General features: G+C 40.2%; 1 protein-coding gene across 10 annotated transcripts in view; it reads left to right on the forward strand.

Annotated features, from left to right (window-relative positions):
* Positions 1–1491: 1491 nt before the first annotated feature.
* cep170aa (centrosomal protein 170Aa) overlaps positions 1492–18552 on the forward strand; it is a 39712-nt gene continuing 22651 nt past the window's right edge. For 9 of the 10 annotated variants that reach the window (XM_069692929.1, XM_069692934.1, XM_069692931.1 and 6 more), the window contains exons 1-7: positions 1492–1635; positions 11134–11193; positions 11651–11790; positions 15564–15653; positions 17611–17689; positions 17930–17988; positions 18105–18336. In XM_069692929.1, the coding sequence (XP_069549030.1) occupies positions 11686–11790; positions 15564–15653; positions 17611–17689; positions 17930–17988; positions 18105–18336 (565 nt within the window). In that variant the 5' untranslated portion in view covers positions 1492–1635; positions 11134–11193; positions 11651–11685. The remainder of the gene's footprint in view (positions 1636–11133; positions 11194–11650; positions 11791–15563; positions 15654–17610; positions 17690–17929; positions 17989–18104; positions 18337–18552) is intronic. The other variant, XM_069692930.1, reaches the window with a different exon arrangement.

Below are 18552 nucleotides of genomic sequence, written 5' to 3' on the forward strand. Positions count from 1 at the left end.
GCTATCCTTTTGAAAACGGATGCATGCTGCTCTTGTGGAGCCTCCTTCTATTTGATCCTTTGTAGTTGTTTGGTTCCCGGGACCTTATTTATTTAATATAAGGTACTGCCTTCATTTTCAGCATTAAATCTCATACTGCCAGCTGCGCAGCCCAGGTGGTGGTACAGAAACAAAAGACCCCGGAACGCCACCAGTGAGTCCAGGAAACCCGCCCACCCGGTTCTGGCTGACATCGCTTCTGGTTGAGTTGGAAGCATCCATGGTTGCAAGTGTAGACGCAGGCGCTGCTGTGCTGAGGATGATGTATATATCAAGCTAGACAGAAACAAACCTCAAACACCGGAAATCCCTGCGTTCTCCTTCAAAGTTAAAAGGTAGTGTTTAAAAAAAATCAGATGAGATTTATAAACAGTGTAATCCCCTGAGTCAGTCTGTGCACAGTGATGTCACCTATTTAACCATCTGTCAGACGTTATCTGTGCAACTCCTCTGCCGTGAGCCCATAGCCTATAGTTTTGTAATAATATCAGGCTGCAGACTACCATACCTGCAGCTGATCAATAATTTATCATAGTCCACTCAACATGGCCACGTTAACTGAAAACCAAACGGAGTTAGCTGCAGTTTTTGTTGTCTATAGGAAATCCGTACCTTGACCCACCTATCTTTCCAAATTTACACTGACAACGGATTTACAGCTTGAGATGTCAAACTTTTTACAATTGGACAAGTTTAAAATATATATATATTAATGATTAGTTTATTGTAACAAATATACTTTGGGTGAAAATTTATACTTTTGCCTTTACTTTTGCCAAAAGTGTCACCCAATCCTGACGGACCAGGCTAAAACCAAACAGTTTTTGTGTTTAATGTTTTTCCTGGCAAATAAATAAATAAAACAACAAAAATAGACCTATTGTCAAATATTTCAAAATGAAATCCTTTGAAAATCTCCTCACATATATATATATATATATTTGTTTAGTTTGTTTGGTCTGGTATGATTCCAAATAAACTCACCATTCCTCAAAAGTGTCTTGGATATTTAGACAAAGGATGGTTTCAGATATCCTCATGATGTAACTCAGACAACCTTGCACTCTTGACTGAAATGCCTTGAACTCCCTCATGGTGTGTCACCCCTGACCAATATAACCTATAACCTCATTTTTAATCATTCACAAATTATTGTTTAAAAATCAATTGACTTCTACAATAAGGACAAAGTAAAGTCCTTTTCCAGGAAGTTTTTTTTTTTCTCTCTCTCTCTCTCTCTCTCTCACCATGGATTGACTTGACCTCACGTGATTAGTTGTACAAATGGTCGCCCGGACACAACGCCAGTCACTTCAACTCGAGGCTAAAAAAAATCTTTACGTCCTCGTTTTCGCTCTGATTTTACTCTGAAGGTTCTCCCTGGAAGCGGTGCGTCGGGATCTCCGGCGCCTTGACGCCTCATCCAGGATGTCGGTCCGCTCGCCGCAGCTCACTGCTGAGCGACGGAGGGGGGAGAAGGCCACCGCGCAGAGCCAGACTGAACTGCAGCGGCAACGGCTGGGCTGGGCTGCACACACACACACACACACACACACACACACACCGCCAACAGCAACACACAGCAAGAAGGAGAGGGTAAGTGAGGAGTACACTTCACTTTTATTTCGCGAAATACTGTATGTCGCCTCAAATTTTGGTACCCGATCGTTGCTCGCGGGGAAGTTGGAGGAAAAAAAAAATTAAAAAAAAATGGGAAGAGGCAGTTTTCAGCTTTTTTTTTTTTCCTCTGCTGCACATCCACTGATGTCAGTGAGCGTTTTCAGTGTTCATGTGACACGGTGCATTTTGGAGCTTTCTGGTTTTAAAAACCTTTTTAAAACCTTAGTTGAAATTGAAGGATACAATTTGATAAACAAGCCCTCCTCCTCCTCCTCCACCTCCCCACCCACCCACCCTCCCACCGGTAAATGCCCGGCTGAGTCTATAACGGCTACACAGGCTGGTCTGACTCCCTGTTGGCTAACTGGACGGCTACTATTGTCAGCAGCAGCATGACAAGCCTGCTCTGCTCCACCTTTGTAAAGCGACACAGCCTCGCCACTTTGCTGCCGCTGTAAAAAAAGAGAAAGAAAAAAAAAAAAAACACACCGGCCACGTTTGTTCTCATACTGCTTCTATTCAGGTCAATACTATACTATTGACCTGTTTTTTTTTGGTGGTTTTTTTTTCTATCAGTTGCATCCTTCTGTAGCAACACAGAGGCTATCGAGACAAGATGCACATCAATGAAGGTCGCTTTGTTTATCTTATTTGATGAACCGGGGATCCTCTTTTGCAGCTGTATCTTTAGATCGCTTGCGGGGTAGATTTTACGAGGAGGTATTTCACTATTTAATGCAACTGCAGAGTGTTTCCCGACGTCGGACCCCCTCCTCTCCTCCTGTGTGGGGGCTTTGTTTTCGTGGGGCAGATGTAACTGGCCTACATGCATCCGCTCTCTTTGTGCTCGGTTGGATTTTTGCTTTCACCATCACACGAGATGTAAAACTTTAGGCAACAGCAAAAGATCTGTTTTAAATACACAAACATAACATAAGATCTAACACCGTCTCATAAGCTGCTCCTAAACAAATGAGGCTTGAGCAATGCCACTAATCTCTGCAAGATGTAAACATGTGTAATTATTGTTTAATTGTGAGGCTTTAGACTAAATTTAGTCCAAATGATGTATAACAAATACAGTTACACAACTACTCAAACGTTTGGAGAAGAGACTTCTATTAATAGCAGCGGAGGTAGCAGCACTTTGATTATATTTATCCATCTTTATTATGCGCCCTACGGGTTCAAAGCTACCATTGAAAACTCCTTACATTCCTGGTTTGGGTTTATAAGACAATTAATTATCTGTCTACAGACTGGACTCATGTGTTCTTGGGGAGCTACTGTATATGCTACACATCAGTGAGTCTTGTTAGTCTCCTCCCTCAGCTGTAAGAATTCAAATTGTTTTGGGTTTGAGCCATAGAATGTGCAGATGATACCATCCGGTCCAGATTTGCTTTTTTCCATTCCTTTCCTTTGCCTTTTCTCCTTCACTGCAACTTTCCGCCTTCTTCCTGTCCTCTCTGCAAATGTGGTTGCCAGCAGGCTCGTTGGCTCTACAGGCGGTTGCATTTAAAAAAAAAATAAAAAAAAACTGTGTCAGTGTCACAGGACTGTTGCTGCACTCTCGGGAAGGAAGCAGCAGCAGCAATGCCCGGGCTGGGCTGCCTCATGGTCAGCCTGCCTACACACAGTTAGGACAGCAGATGATAATACAGTAAACCTTGCATATAAACCAAAATAGTACACTCTATTTTTATATTGGAGTTTTTTTGGCACCTGGCTGTCAGTGCTATTACAAATAAACAGACCAGGTGAAATCCCGCTTTTTCATCCTCTGCAACTCGCTGTCCCATCTGTTCTGAGTTCATCGTCCTAATTCTGGTGGCAACCTGCAGGCCGAAGAGCAATATGTACTCACATAGTAAAGGTTTCCTTCAATAATATTTTCTGTGTTGGGGACTGTTGTCCGGCCGGCCCACGGCCATTGTGTATAGTAGGAAGTTTAGGAAGTGAGTTCATTTTACTTCAGTGGTCCGGGAGTGTTATTTGTGACTGAAAACAACCTAGCCTGGAACTTCATATTCAAATATGAATCTTTTCAGTCAAGATGTTTTTAAAAGTTGTTGTTGCTGTAGCAGGGACTCCACGTCTAAAAATAGCAGTGAATCTCAGTTCTGTAATCTGCTGGAGTAGAAACGTTAAAAGGGTTTTGAAAGTCAGATAGCTTTGCCTGCCTGGTGACGCTCCTGCCTGTGTGCAGAGTCAGAGAGAGAAACAAGGGAGGTGAATAGAAAAGCCAGTGGAAAAAAATTGGGAGCGACAGCAGAGCAGAAAACAAGGCAAAAAAAAAAAGCTCAGAGCAATTTATATACATCATCATCAGCCTCTCCCTTGTTATGGAACATTGAGGGCGTCTCAGTTTTTCTGGCATTAAACCTCTCAAAATGAAAAATAAAACGGTGACATTTACATCTGTTTTGGGGTGTGACACACTCCCCTCTGAGTTTCCTCTTTTTTGTGCTTCTTTCCACCGTAGATATTGATCTTGTATTTGGGCAGTTTCCCTTCCCATCTCTCCCTCTGCCGGCCTCTGATTGCCCTGTTATACTAACTTTTATGTTGTTGTTTTTTCCCCTCCTATGTGCCAGTGCAGATTTCAGTGTGAGAGAGTTCACTATTTTTGTCAGCTGCTGAGGCTGTTGCTGTTGCTGAAAATGTTGGTGCCATAATAACGTGGCGGAGTTGGCCAAATACTAATGTTCCTATTAAAGGGCTGGGGGTCAGTCATTACCTGCACAGCAGGGGCCATGCGGCGCCATAAGAGCCTTCATCAGAACAAATGTATACCCATATCACAATCTTACTCGAGAATTTATGTGAGAGTGAATGTATTGACCCAGTGTAAATGTAATTTGGTTTGCCGGAAAAGAGTTTACCCCCCCCCCCACCATCACCACCACCACCACCACCCCATTAGTCTCATATATCAAGTCTCTTTCTAAAAATGCATTGTTTTTATATTGCGTCTAAATGACTAATCTGTTCATTAACTAGAAGTTTCAGCTAAAGAATAATATTTACTTCACTAACATTTTCATGTATAATTACAGTTTGCACATTCATTTATGTTATATATTATTTTGCTCCTATTCCCCATTAAGAAAGCTGCCAGTATTTCAGTGTATTTTTCTGAAAAATGTACCGTTCATGCTTCAGAGGATGAATCACATGCACTGAAAAAGACTATGCTGCAGGGCGTGTGCCTCATTAATTCTCTTGGATTATTAATAATCTATTTCTTTATTATCTCTTCATCAGTATGAGAGCTTGTTCAGAGAGCTGCTTCTTAGATGCCACATGAAGAAGAACTTTACTCTCTCACGTAGTGCTGAAGGGCAGGCTATGTTTTTAACCGTAATGCTGCAGAGTCGTCAACATCTGTCTAGTGTAAATTTCCATATTTAGGTCTGTGGGTCACGCTGAACGCGGGGGTCACCGAGCATGTGATGGGTTTATGTCTTTAGGCCAGAGGTGTGTTTGGTGACAACAATGAAGCAGGCAGGACAGATGAAGGCTCAATGGAGGTGTTTGCTTGTTTGTTCCTCTCGCCAACTGCTCATGTGATGCGTGTGGCCGCTTTTCTCCACCACATGGCCTTTTCTGCTGCATGGGACAGTTTCTTTTACCCACGTGGTGCATTTAAAAGCCACATTAATGCTCATAATGCTATAGACACACATGCACACCCACACACAGTTTCTGCAGACTTCAGGTATTACACTGACACCGTAATGATTTATTATCTTCCTCCATGGTGCTGTGATCCTGTCTTAATTGATTAATGTTGTTCTATAGCCTTTATCTAGCTGCATAAATTATAATCTATTCAAAAGGCGTAGTTTTGTAGCATAAAGGATTTTCTTCCCTTTTTACCTTTTTATATTTTTAAGTTTAAATGTAGAAACTTTAGTCTCACTCCTACAAGATCCTGTCTCACAAAAACGATTGAAGCCTGACCCACTTCAGTCAAACAATGAGAAAACCTTCCAAGTGTCGTTCTTTCTTTATCTGACGCATATCATATTGTTGTTGTTGTCGGAGTTAGAGAATTAATGTCAAATGATGCAGTTAATCACTGTCAGTGTGTGTGTGTGTCTATATATCAGAGTGGATTCTTGGCTCTCCCTTTCTGAGAGTGTTTGGAAGCTGGAGGAACATCCAAGGCTGGGATACACACTGTCAAACTACAGACATGATTATCGTGTAGATGGATGTAGAATAAGTTTGGCTGACTTGACAAGGAAAAGGTTTAGCCAAGATTCTTTTGTTGAAGTCAAAGGGAGGTTCTCTTTAACAAAATATGGCTACTCATTGTTTTGCTCTTTGCTGGTTATTTTTCATTCATGAAGAGAAGATAAAGTAGGCTGACTTATTTCAGATGTCGAAAGGAATCAAACTCTTAGAGACTGTCATCCCTGGAGTCCCATGGCATGCTCCAAGATGCACTCTTAGTTTAGAAGAAGTATATTTCAGCTGTACTGTATAATTTAACGACTGTCAAACCAAACTTTTGTGATTCGCTGGTTGCCCCGAAGAGATATGTTTACTTGTCATGCAGGAGTTCAGTGTTTTGACTTTGAAGCAGATATGCTCATTCTTCACACATATTACACATGAAGTAAGTTACAAACATGTGTGGACTTAGCATCGTGCACATGTACTGTATGCACAATCAGTTTCTAGAATGCAACATTATAAGACCTTTAAGTGTCATTATAGTTGCGTGTCAGAGAATGTAACACAATATAAACTGTGAGTGCTATAAAACCACAGAGCTTCCATTTGATAAAGTACGATTTAAAAAAAAATAATATTAAGTTCACTGTCCCGAGAACAACAAATTATAGCTCATAATACAGACAAAAGTGTGTCTTGTGTCTGGTATATTTTTTATGTGTATCGGAGAAATAGCCTGTACTCTTTTGGTCTTCTTTGAAGAGGAACAATAGATTGTATAGCTCCTGTACTGTACACTTTCATGTCTGTAAGTCTACAGGAGACTCAGCCGTTGGGCACCAGAAAAGCCTTTGTCTGTCTGTCCAGAGGTTACTGTCTCGTCTTTGAGATGTTTCCTAGTTTGTTCTTTGCACCCCTCAGGGTCTGTGGGATTCCCTGCTGCACCCAAAGCATCTGTAAGCCTGCAAGACTGACTCATTGTACCTCGCCTTCTGTTTATTGACTTCGATCCGAAAGCAACTACTGACCATATATCCATATTACTGAGAGAATAGGCTTTTGCTTCGCCATTAGTCTTGTCCATCGATATACTTTTCTTTTACTTGTTATTCTCCCAAGGTGCTCTCTAGCTAAACCAAAAGATATTACATTTATTATAATGGAGAACTAAAGATATAGTATAAGAGAATTTCGGCATTTGTTTAAAATATTCCTTAAATTATTTGATTTTCAAAATAATTGGCAATTTATTTCTGTTGATCAGCTAATTCTATTGTTATGTTGATTGCAATATTCATACTTCTGACAAATCACCTTGCAATGAGTCAGAGTTACTGGTTTTTTTTTTTGTCTATTTAGTAAAGGGGGCTATCGGGTTGAGGTAATCTACTACTGAGTGCTATTTATATCACAACAATTTGCTTTTGCTGCTGCTGTAAACATTAAATGCATTACCTCCTGTCTACCGGAAGATTTCTCCTGGGAAAGACCAACCAGACATGGAAAGTCTGAAAGCTTTTCAATTTAATCACTGTTAGCGATATCAAACAGTGAGTAGGAAAATATGACAATATCTATCAGTGCACATATAATATCCAATGGTTTGGACTTGAGGTTTGTAAAGCTGGCATCTACTGCAGTTACTGTAGTTTCAATGTATCTGCACTTAGGTTTTAAAATGTGGGCAGACAACCACGCCCTTGCTCGGGCTAAGTTTGGCTCTCATCATAAGACTGTGTAGAAATGAGTGTGCCCACTGAATGAGTTGTCTCTCTGTGCCTGTCCATCCCTTTCTCACTGCTTCTCTCTTCCTACTGTCTCTCTCGCTCTCTGATTTGATTAGCACGTGTGTGTCGGCTGTCAAGGTGTGAGATGGGGTGTGAGTCAGTCTCCAGGGTTGTGGTGGTGATGTGACGTCTGGAAGGTTAGAGAGAAAAAGCAGATGAGTACTTGTGACGGCTACCCAGCTGTTGCATCATCCTGGCATACACACTCCCGCCAGATGCTACGTGGAGAGCAGCGGTCGTGTGGTGCAGCACAAACATATTGGCCGATGACAGTAAATAAACTGGCGCCCGCATGACATCACTGCCTGTCCATTAGCCCGTGTTTGTGATTGGCTGGTTCAGAGTGGAGGGAAGTGATTTGAATTGCTGAAAAGACAGACGGCTGGACAACGGAAATATAGCTGCAAGAGCGATTAGTCACAGCTGATAAATCTTATTATCCCACTCTGCTTCATAATCACCCTGCTTATTTCTAATTTCTGAACATCTCATTATATAATGAATAATAATAGCAGTGCTTATACTCATTTGCTTCAAATCTGCTCCCTTTGTTAGTTTTGAAGATGATTTTCCTCATGACATTGTGATTCATTTCCTTTGAACTGTGAATGAGCGGCCTCACTCTAGATGACACATGTTTTTGATTCATGTCAGACAGTCCAAAATTAGTGTAAACTACATGCTTGCTGTGGACTCAAAGATGAGTGTCCACAAGAAAAAGTGGTTTGCATACTTCTAGTCTCTCCACAGCCATCTCCATACAAAGAATTCACAGTCATCTTGGAATAATCCTGCTCTTTCACTCCTCATTTCTGTGTGTGCGTGTGTGTGTGTGTGTGTGTGTGTGTGTGTGTGTGTGTGTGTGTGTGTGTGTGTGTGTGTGTGTGTGTGTGTGTGTGTGTGTGTGTGTGTGTGTGTGTATGTGTGTGTTTGAGTGTGTGTGAGATAGTAAGTGCAGGGCCGGGGGTTGGGAATTTCCTGCCAAAACCATGAGGTCACTATTTCTCCTTATTAGAAGAATGTTGCTGAAAGAGTGGAATGGAAATGAGATCCATGACCTCAATCATGGGGTTTTGCAAATATAAAAATAATGAAAATAACTAATGTAGTCTAGAAGCAGGCATTTTTGCATCTCTTCTTGCGTTGTGTTTCAGATCTCAAAATGTAGCCTTTGTTGCTATAGGTCTGTGAAAGTTATAAGAAATAGCATTCATGCTCGATGAATGTCAGTCAGAAAGAGCAAAATGATTTGGGTAAGCCCAAATAAAAGAACAGAGAAAATACTTTTCCTCATATTTTCCTGCACAATTCAGTTTCTGACTAGCGGTCCAAAATATGAATCTATTTAGTTTCCTCACCTACTTTGGAAAATGCTTGCTGTCGCATTTTCTAATTCTTCTAAATATGTTATTTTGGTCATTTGGATGAAGTGAGCCTTTGATATTGAGATTTGTAAGGAGCACATGCAAAGCAGACAGTATTTCCTCCATCAGACCTACCGCTGCATTCCTCCATCTGTGCCACATCTTTTAATATGTGGTAGTGAAACTTTTTTTTAATGGCACCATAAAGGCTGGTATGCATCGTACTCCGGCTCCTCAACCACATTCTCGTTAACCTTGCATTCTGCAATGACTGTGAGCTCTCTAATGCTTTGGTTGCACTCAGGAAGGAAACCACCCATGATTATAGTGTAATAACAATGCTGTTACACTATACACTGTTACATAGTGTGTTGTTCCAGTACAGCATCCAGACACAATAATCTGTCCCCACTGTGTTGTTGCATGGTTTGGGACTCTCTATGATGTCACCTGTTGACCAAGCAAAGCGTGTGTTTCACGTGAGCATGGCGTCCTGGGTTGGAATCTGGACATTGTTGGTTTTATTGGATTAAGGGAAGTCAAATCTCGCATTGTTTTCCCATCTGTAGTGTCCCTCTCCCCCGATGAAGTTATAATATTGTGACAGTTATCTGTCGGTGGAGGCATGGTTATGATTAATGTGGGGAAATTTTGATTAATTTAAGATTAGCATGAATTTTATGTTCAGGGTATTGTTAAGGGGGGTGGTTCATTTGACATAGCTCTAACTTTGTCCTCTCATAAGACGGTATTCTTTTTATTCTCATCAGAATGTGCTTGATTTTGTTAATTGTGGGCACACAATATCTTGTCAGTGACACATTTTCTGTTGCTCTTCACTAGCTGACACTGTAAAGGCAATAATGTTATAAAAGTATGTTGAAAAGGGCCTGTGTGTAGCAGCATGTTGCAGCAGATTACTCATATAAAAGTACCTCAAACAACTTTCTAAAATGTCCTCATTAAATCTGTCACACAGCATGTAAAGTTGTCATATACTCTGAGCGGTTACTCGGATGAAAAGCTGATCCGTGCTACACCAGAGACAGCGGCTGATACCGTCCCGTTCCCAACAGCGTCATGCGAAGAACCGAGGTGTGCAGTTGATTAAAATTTTACCAAAGGATTATTGAGTTGGTATACTAAGTACTTAAAGGGTCAAGTGAGCAAGAGCTTAGCTCAATAATCTTTAATTCCCACTCTGATGGGCTTTTTTCTTGGCACTTTCTACACACAACAGAGAGCTCCTATAAATTTAGTGTCACTTCAAATTACCATGAAAAGCTTTGAAACCTAAGTTTAATTTGGAAATAAATAATTATGAGAAGTATTAAAATGGTCTCATATAAATGTAAACATTAAGGTGTAACCAAATGCAGAAATCTTTTAAATTGGATTTCATAACAGCGCCACTTTACTCTGAGAGAGTTTTGTTGATGTGTTATGACAGTGGGAAAATTCAATTATGCAAAAGTACTTTTGGCTGCAATATTTTACACCCAGTTGCTCAGTTTAAGAGCAACAGCCACTCCACCAGTTAATAAACCAAACTTCTTGCAGGCTACATAGCCAGTCAGTTCAAACACAGGCAGACACTTCAGCTTCCCACAGTTAGTCCTGCTTCATGTTGTTCTTTTAGGCCTGGGCAGTTACAAAGTCAGAGTGGCTAGCTTTGACCTCCTTTCCAGCTCATCTGAAGGAGCACGAGGGGAGGACAGCAGGCAGGAGGGAAAATAAATGTCCTGATGGGTAGGCCAGCCAACATTCCTACATCACTTCCTCCTCTAACATCTGGCAATGATCAGGGCAGGCAGAGAGAAAGAGAGGATGCTTCTTACTGGCTAGCGTGGTGTTCATTTCCAGACGTAGACGGAGGCATCACATTGCAACGACCGCCCACTCAACCTCATTCCCCCTACCAGCAAAATACAATGAAGCAAGAGGGCGTGTTTTGATTCAGTGTTCTCGACCAGGGTTTACATTTTGCCTGTGATTCTGCGGTCTTCTCCGTCATATTTTCTTTCATATGTCTAATTATATCATGATACAAAAGAAGCAAATCTACTGTGCTCGCCTGCCTCTGTGAGAGTAAATGACAAAAGAAAAAAAACAACGTATTCTTTCTTCATCTTTTTCAGGATGGCCTAGCTGTGTTGTGCTGCCAGTGGTCTATCAACAGTGAGCTACCTGGACCAGAGGTGTGTAGTAGAAAATAGTTCATTCAGTTTATCTTCTAATATTTAAAGCAACTTCCTTGAGGCGTCTGCATAACTTGAAATTGACAGCTTTTGTAATTCACTGTTTTCTTGCCGTAACCAGATAAGTCTGAATTTAAATCTCGTTGTCACAGTCTGTTTATTTTGAAGAGCACCGTGGGTGTAAAGAAAACAAGTACTCATGCTCTTGTTTGTACTGCATCCTGTTTTCCAAATCACTATTCCTGAATTTTGGTGGGTGTTATTTTATTAGGTGATTTACCTAGACTGTTGACTGACAACTGTTATATATAGGTTTTATTTTATGAGTGACTATATTGACGTTTATAACATAGTATAAGGGAAAATGTGCCTGTTATAGGATCCACTGCAGCTAAATGGCGACTGTGTTGATTGATTTACAGATTACTGCAATTTGTGCTTTTTTATTCCATCCCAGAAGGTGTGTACGAGAGGCAGGAGCAGGGTGCAGAGATGAGTGTAACCTCCTGGTTCCTGGTGAGCAGCGGGGGGACTCGCCACCGGCTCCCCCGGGAAATGATCTTCGTCGGCCGGGATGACTGCGAGCTCATGCTACAAGTGAGGATTTGTTGATTGGATTATTACTTTATCTCATTTTCACACATATTTTCTTCTTTATCAGACAAAGACAAAATGTGTAGTGTTGAGTGTTAGCGAGTTAAACATAACTGTCAAGATAATATGATAACTGGTGAACTCATAGAGCGTGGCACTTACTTAGGAATCCTACTCAGCCACATAAATAAGCTGCTGACTTCACACTGCTTCATAAATTTATAAGATAACTGCAGTAAAAGATGCTACAAAGTGTCTCCTTTTTTGCTCATCCTGTTGCTCTTGCATTAGCAGAAAATGTTTATACCTAATGCCTATATGTTAGTGTGTGTGTGTGTGTGTGTGTGTGTGTGTGTGTGTGTGTGTGTGTGTGTGTGTGTGTGTGTGTGTGTGTGTGTGTGTGTGTGTGTGTGTGTGTGTGTGTGTGTGTGTGTGTGTGTGTGTGTGTGTGTGTGTGTGTTTGTTTGTGTGTACTGAGGTGGTGCCTGTGCAGCTGTGCATACATCCAGATTATCCACGTGTATGCTCATGTGTACCTCTGGTCCCTGCACTATTTTTAGAAAGTGGGGCAAATACCTCTTGAGTTGGATCTGATCTGACTTACTCAGTTGTTGTGGATAGACTGCAGCACTCTTGGTTATGTCATTATATTTTGAGTGAAGTTGTTATTGCTGTCTGAAAGTCTGATTGTGAAAAACACATTCAGAAGTCTTACTGATACTTAGCCATTCTTCCCGTGCTGGAAGGTTTTAGCAGTTTCTTTTAGTCTGTACTCTCAACTGTATTTCACTCATACATGTCTGTCTACTTTTGAATTCTGCACAACACAATGAACTTGTGTTTTTGATTTATAAAACTATTATTAGCTAAATTAAAAAAGTCTTGTAGATACTGTTCAGTTCCACTGGTGGTGTTAGTCCACATTTATAATTTCAAATTCAAACTTCAGAGATGTGTAAAATATAACCTATTAATGGGTTGAATTTAACAGGAGTTTAGTTTTTAAAATGTAAAAACCATTTCCCCTATTATCATTTTCATTTTCAAGTCCATCACTGTTGTGCTGTTGATTTGAATCTACTGAGACAGGGAGTTTATTAATGATGCTGCTTATACAGTCCACACAAATCTGATTTGAAATTATAAATACATATAAAAACATGACTACTATGCGTCATAGCAATGGGCTTACATAAGACCTGAACAATACTTGCTCTTCTGGAGGTATTAATCGAATCACACAATCTTTCTCGTCAGATGTTTGCCTTGCTGTTGGGGACTTGTAGATGTTGAAATGCACTTGCAGCACTCTTCATGTTCCTGTTGTGCTCTGATTTATTTTATTTTTTTGTAAGATCCAGAAATAACTTTCACTCTCAACTGAAACATACCAGTTACTAATAAAGGCATTTTACACAGTCAGCAGAACTGTTCCTAAAGTTGACCCCGTTGCCCGTTCAGTCTGCTGATTGCTCAGATTTATTAGTTTTCAGGCTGGCTTAAATTCCCTCCCTGTCCTCTTCTTTGAAGACTTCAAGAGAGAATTAATAGAGGTCAATTACTGAGGCCCGTAAAGTTCTAAAAAAGTGTTTCATTTTTCAAACACTTTCTCTAATATGACCTGGGGGTCCGCTGCTCCTGTACGTGTATGTGTGTACGTGTGTGTTCTTGTAATCCTGTCCTTGTGATAGCTTTGGAACGATAGAGAGATAAGGGGAATCCTCTAAATCGCAGTCATTTTTTGGCTGTGTGCATTTTGTGTTTGTACGTGTGTGTTTGTGAGGCTGGCTTACAGTCGTCCTCCATGTGACCGCTTTAATGAGCCGAGGCCTCATCACATGGCTCAACGTAAAAAGCTGCTTGAGTCATGCACCAAATAAAACACAAACACACGCTCGCTTATAGAATATCAAACTTCAAATGAATGTAAGACGGAGAATTATCACACATTTACTTGAGTGGTCTGAGTAAGAGTTTTTTAAACCCTTTTGAGGAATTCTCCAGCAGCTTGTTTTTTTTTCCGGTTGTGCTATTTACAAACTACGGCTTATGATCAGAGTAGATATTTGCTTTATTAATTTACTGAAAAAAGGAAGTAGCGTAGTAAATACAGGAACATGGTCCTCATGAAATTATTATATATTTTTCCTCAGGATAGAAATAAATTGAATTAGCAGCATTATATTTGTCTGTCTTTGATTCATCTGCAATGTGTGTATGTGTTTTTTTTTTGTGTTTATCAATATGTATTAACCCCCAAAAGCTCACTTTATTATAAATCCAGTACTTGCTCATTTTAAAAAGTTAGTTTCCCCTTCAGATTTATTTAGTTTGCTGACACTCACTTTATGTTGAGCTTCGCCACATCTGTATTCTACCGCTCCTCTGCACGCATTCTGTTGGTCAGCAGTATATCTGAGTGTAACAGCATGAATCCCCTCTCTCTTGTGTGATGCACTACAGCGAGCAACTCGGCTGCCTTCTATCCTGTTTGATCGAGCCTAATCTCACCAAAGTAATCTGTTCCACAGTTGGCTCTGTGGCGTTGCTTCCTTTGGCTTTACTTCAGCCTTAACATTTTTACTGCAGCATTAGTTTGTTTCTTGTTTAAACAGGGAATGATTTGGTTATCGGAAAGTCATATGAGAACTGAATATGAGATTCAGCATTGACTGACCTCAGCACAATGAGCTGATTCTTGTCTGTATCGCATTTTGCAAATTACTTGATTTTTGTTATTTTTTGTTTGTATTTTCACAGCCATGTCATTATTAGTTAACATTTAATCAGTCAGACAAAATGGTTATGTTGTTGCTCAGCACTTAATCGGTGTTAATTGATTTTATTAAATGGACTTAAGTTTACTGTACGCGTTCTCGTATCCATCAGTTATACTGTAACTACTTCATTTGTCAGTATTGGAGAAAATGGAAACTGAAAACAGAAATGCTGCCACTCCCAAATGATGAGCTAATTGCAGAGTTATTGCTTACCGTACACAAAAAGCACCTAGAAAGCCAGATGCAGCAGACGTTTCAATCACGAAATTGAAATGTAGTTAGGATGTGCCAATGCCAGTATAAAACCAAACAACTCTAGGGCAAGGTGTCACTTTGTTGTATCTGAAGTGTATTCTAACATACGTCTGGAGATTGTCGCAATTTTTTTTTTCGTCAGTGTCATTGCATTCCTCCAGATATGTTTTAAAAGTTTGTGTTGTACTTGCTGGAAAGTTTTTATCCTCCGAACAGCTGTTGGGCTCCTTCACCTCCAGTCTTTCATCGGTCCACTGTTCTTCTTTGTCTTGCTGTGTGTGTGTGTGTGTGTGTGTGTGTGTGTGTGTGTGTGTGTGTGTGTGTGTGTGTGTGTGTGTGTGTGTGTGTGTGTGTGTGTGTGTGTGTGTGTGTACGTACAGATGTGCATCAAAGTTTCACCATGAAGTGAGCAGCACCAGAGACATTAAAATACCTGCTGATGTCCTTCATGTTGATATGATACTGAGTAACATTGGGATTTATCATCAGAGTTACATTCTTTACATTTGTTTCTAATACCTCAAAGGTTTAACATAACACAGTTTGTCTCAGTCACATACAGCCCTCTAATGGTTTGTGTAAGAAACAGTTACTGTTCTGCACTCACTCTCACTGTAGCCATAATACAGCATGCAGATGAAGTCTACCACTAATATTTTCTTTGTTATGATAGCCAAATTAATCTCACGACTGCAACCACTGGGTTAATGTTCCATGTTTGTGTTTGCTTTTGTTTTGAAGTCACGCAGCGTGGATAAGCAGCATGCAGTTATCAACTATGAAACTGGGACCGATGAACACAAGGTCAAGGACCTGGGCAGCCTGAATGGGGTGAGTACACACACATAAATATCCAAAACAGAGAGAGGTGAGGACAAAGATAAAAAGGACAAGAGAGGACAGAAGAGAATAGTGGAGAGAAAAGAGGAGACGTGATGGATATTGGATGGAGACTGATAAGAGAATGAGTTTACCCGGCTGAAGGAGAAGGGGTTGAGAGTGAGGTGGATATAAAACAGCAGAGATAGAGAAGAACCATACACAGAAACAAAAAGACATACAAGGTAAAAGTAGAGTCAATAAGACCCTCTATTTTCCTGTTTTTAATCAATTTCTCTGTTAATGAAGATTTATATCAAGACTCAGGTCGATTTTAATCTAAACCCTAATTATGCAAATCACTACTTAAGGGCAACGCAATGATCTAAATATGAACTAAAGGGTTAGTCTGCCAATAAAAATCAGCCTTGGGACTAACTGTCATTTTCTAATTGATTGACATGTCTCTTCCTGAAGGGTTTATGGCCAGACGACAACTTAATTAAAGCTATTGATGTTTTCTCTTGTGTAAGGTGTTTTTACATGAGTACAGATTGTAAAACTCCAGATTCAGGCTGGAAGAAAGCCTTTGTAGAAGAGGCAAAGAAAGGGGAGCGTGGTGAATTGTATTAACCCAATGTTTGGGAGGATTTAATCGTCTTCATTAAAGTAAAATCAGCTGATAATCACAAAAGATATTGTGACATTTTAATAGGCATGTTGTCAAATATGTTGTAGGTATTGTGGGTTTTTTGTAGATATGAGAAGTGTGCGGAAAAACTCGACTGTTAAAAGTCATTTGGGGAACTGTAGTACACTGATACTGAAGCTGAAGTAGATTTAGCTGGTTGAGAGAATTGATATCAAAACGTTCATATATACTTCATTAAAACAACAAACATTTTTGTGCCATTTATAAAGGTAATTTTGTATGATAACCTTGAGAAACATTTAAACTTTGTATTTCTCTGTACACCCTCGACTTCTCTCTCTGACATTCTTGCTCAGTAAAACCCGGTTACCATTACCACATGGCGTTAGTCATGTGCAGTGATTAGCACTCAGTCACAGCCCGCCAGATTAGACACATATGCGCAGTGCCCCTCACATCCTCTGAAGCTCTCAGACAGGAAGTTGGAGTCAGAGCCACTTCCTGCTGTGTCATTATCCACACAGCTTCTTTGGCTGGATTCAGAGGAAGTTTTCTCCTGCTGAGTCAGTGGGTTTTTATAGTACTCACAGTAGTGAGTGAAAAGCTGTGCGTGGACAGTGTCACCATTTGCTCTCTTACCGAAGCCATTTTACTGCAGCTTTGTGAGGTTGTTGTGATTTCATCTCACTAGAGAGAAGACAGGAATGTTTTATTACAACAGCAGTGCAAGTGTGATAGAATTTCATTTGCAGTTCAGTGAAACCTGATCCAGCTCAGAGCTGCATAGTAGAAGGGAGGAATGGTTGTGGGAGAAGGAGAGGGAGATGGGAACTAAAACTGTAAACAAAACAGATCCCTGTTTTCAGGGATGTTTGTAAGGATGTGCTGTTTGTCTTTGTCCTTTGCTGAATATTAGTGAACTGAACATGTTTAGATTTTGCTGTTTGGAAGGAGAAAACAAGTTATTGTTGTGAGCTCTCGGAAATTACAATGATCATTTGTCCTCTATGCGCTGACAATTTTATAGACAAAACATTCATTGTTTAATTGAAAATAATTGTCAGGGGAAGCCCTTATTCCTCTGTAGTTTATGTCCCAACTGTGGACCAACTTAAACACATGCTGCTTTGGGTTGTTATCTTCTTTTACTTTCCAAAATGTCTCAATGTCTTAATGTCTTGTTAAAAGTAAAAATTTTAACTGTTCACTTTTACACAGAAACTGTTGTCGGATTTGTGTTTATTTTATGGTAATGTAACTGTTTATTGTGTCATTTTATTTCATTTGGTTGTTGTTTTTTTTGTCTTACCTCTGCAGACCTTTGTGAATGATGTCCGCATTCAAGAGCAGATGTACATCACTCTGAAGTTGGAGGACAAGTTGAGGTTTGGATATGATATCCTTTCACTTCCCTGATCTTTTAATCTCCTCACACATTCACCAGCAGTTCATTATTTCAAAAACATGTTGATTAACTATTTTAATTCATACCAGGATGCCACGTTTTTTTTTATTGTGTATTACATCAATTATAGAATTCACAGCTTGTTGTAGTAAAGTGTTTTAACTATTTCTGTGTGTTAATTGTCATTGTTGTGCTTTTGTGGCCAGTATTTCCTTAACTTGTCTATCTCACATACCAACCTGTTCACGGTGGTGAGAGGAGAGCTCACTGTGCCTGAGGAAGCTCTAAAGGTAAGAACACACAACCTGCGCCCCATCTAATATCAACATTCAACATGATACACAGTTCTATTTCACTACTTACGTCTGTACTCAATTTTTTTTCTCATTTCTTCATCTTCCTTTAGCATGAAAAGTTCACCAGTGGTCTCCAGCTCAGCAAGAAGCCGTCCAATGGTGAAACCACTACCACCACAACCTCAAGCAAATCTCCCGCTAAGACCCCAACAAAGACACTCAAGTCCTCCGGTGGCGGCGCCATGAAGCCAGCGGAGAGCAAAGCAACAGATGGGGTCACTTCTTCCAAAGAGCCATCAGCTAAACCTGTGGACACTCACAAAGCAGAGGAGAGGATAGGAGGTGAGAGTGATATTTCTTCAAAATATACATAAGTTGTCTAAATACTGTTGATATAATGCCACAGTCTCAAACCAAATTCTAAGCTTAAGAGAGCAGACCTCTCTGTCCGGTATTTATATACTGTACTAAAGGTGGAGGCATGTCACGGTCTACATTTGTGCAACACACAGAATTGTATCTCAACAGTTACATACCATCATGTGTTTTTGTTTGATC

This window comes from Brachyistius frenatus, unplaced genomic scaffold (assembly GCF_029030835.1).
Source record: "Brachyistius frenatus isolate BFR_SWC_R1_liver_20210118 unplaced genomic scaffold, ASM2903083v1 Contig_13, whole genome shotgun sequence".
NCBI classification, from domain to species: Eukaryota; Metazoa; Chordata; class Actinopteri; family Embiotocidae; genus Brachyistius; species Brachyistius frenatus.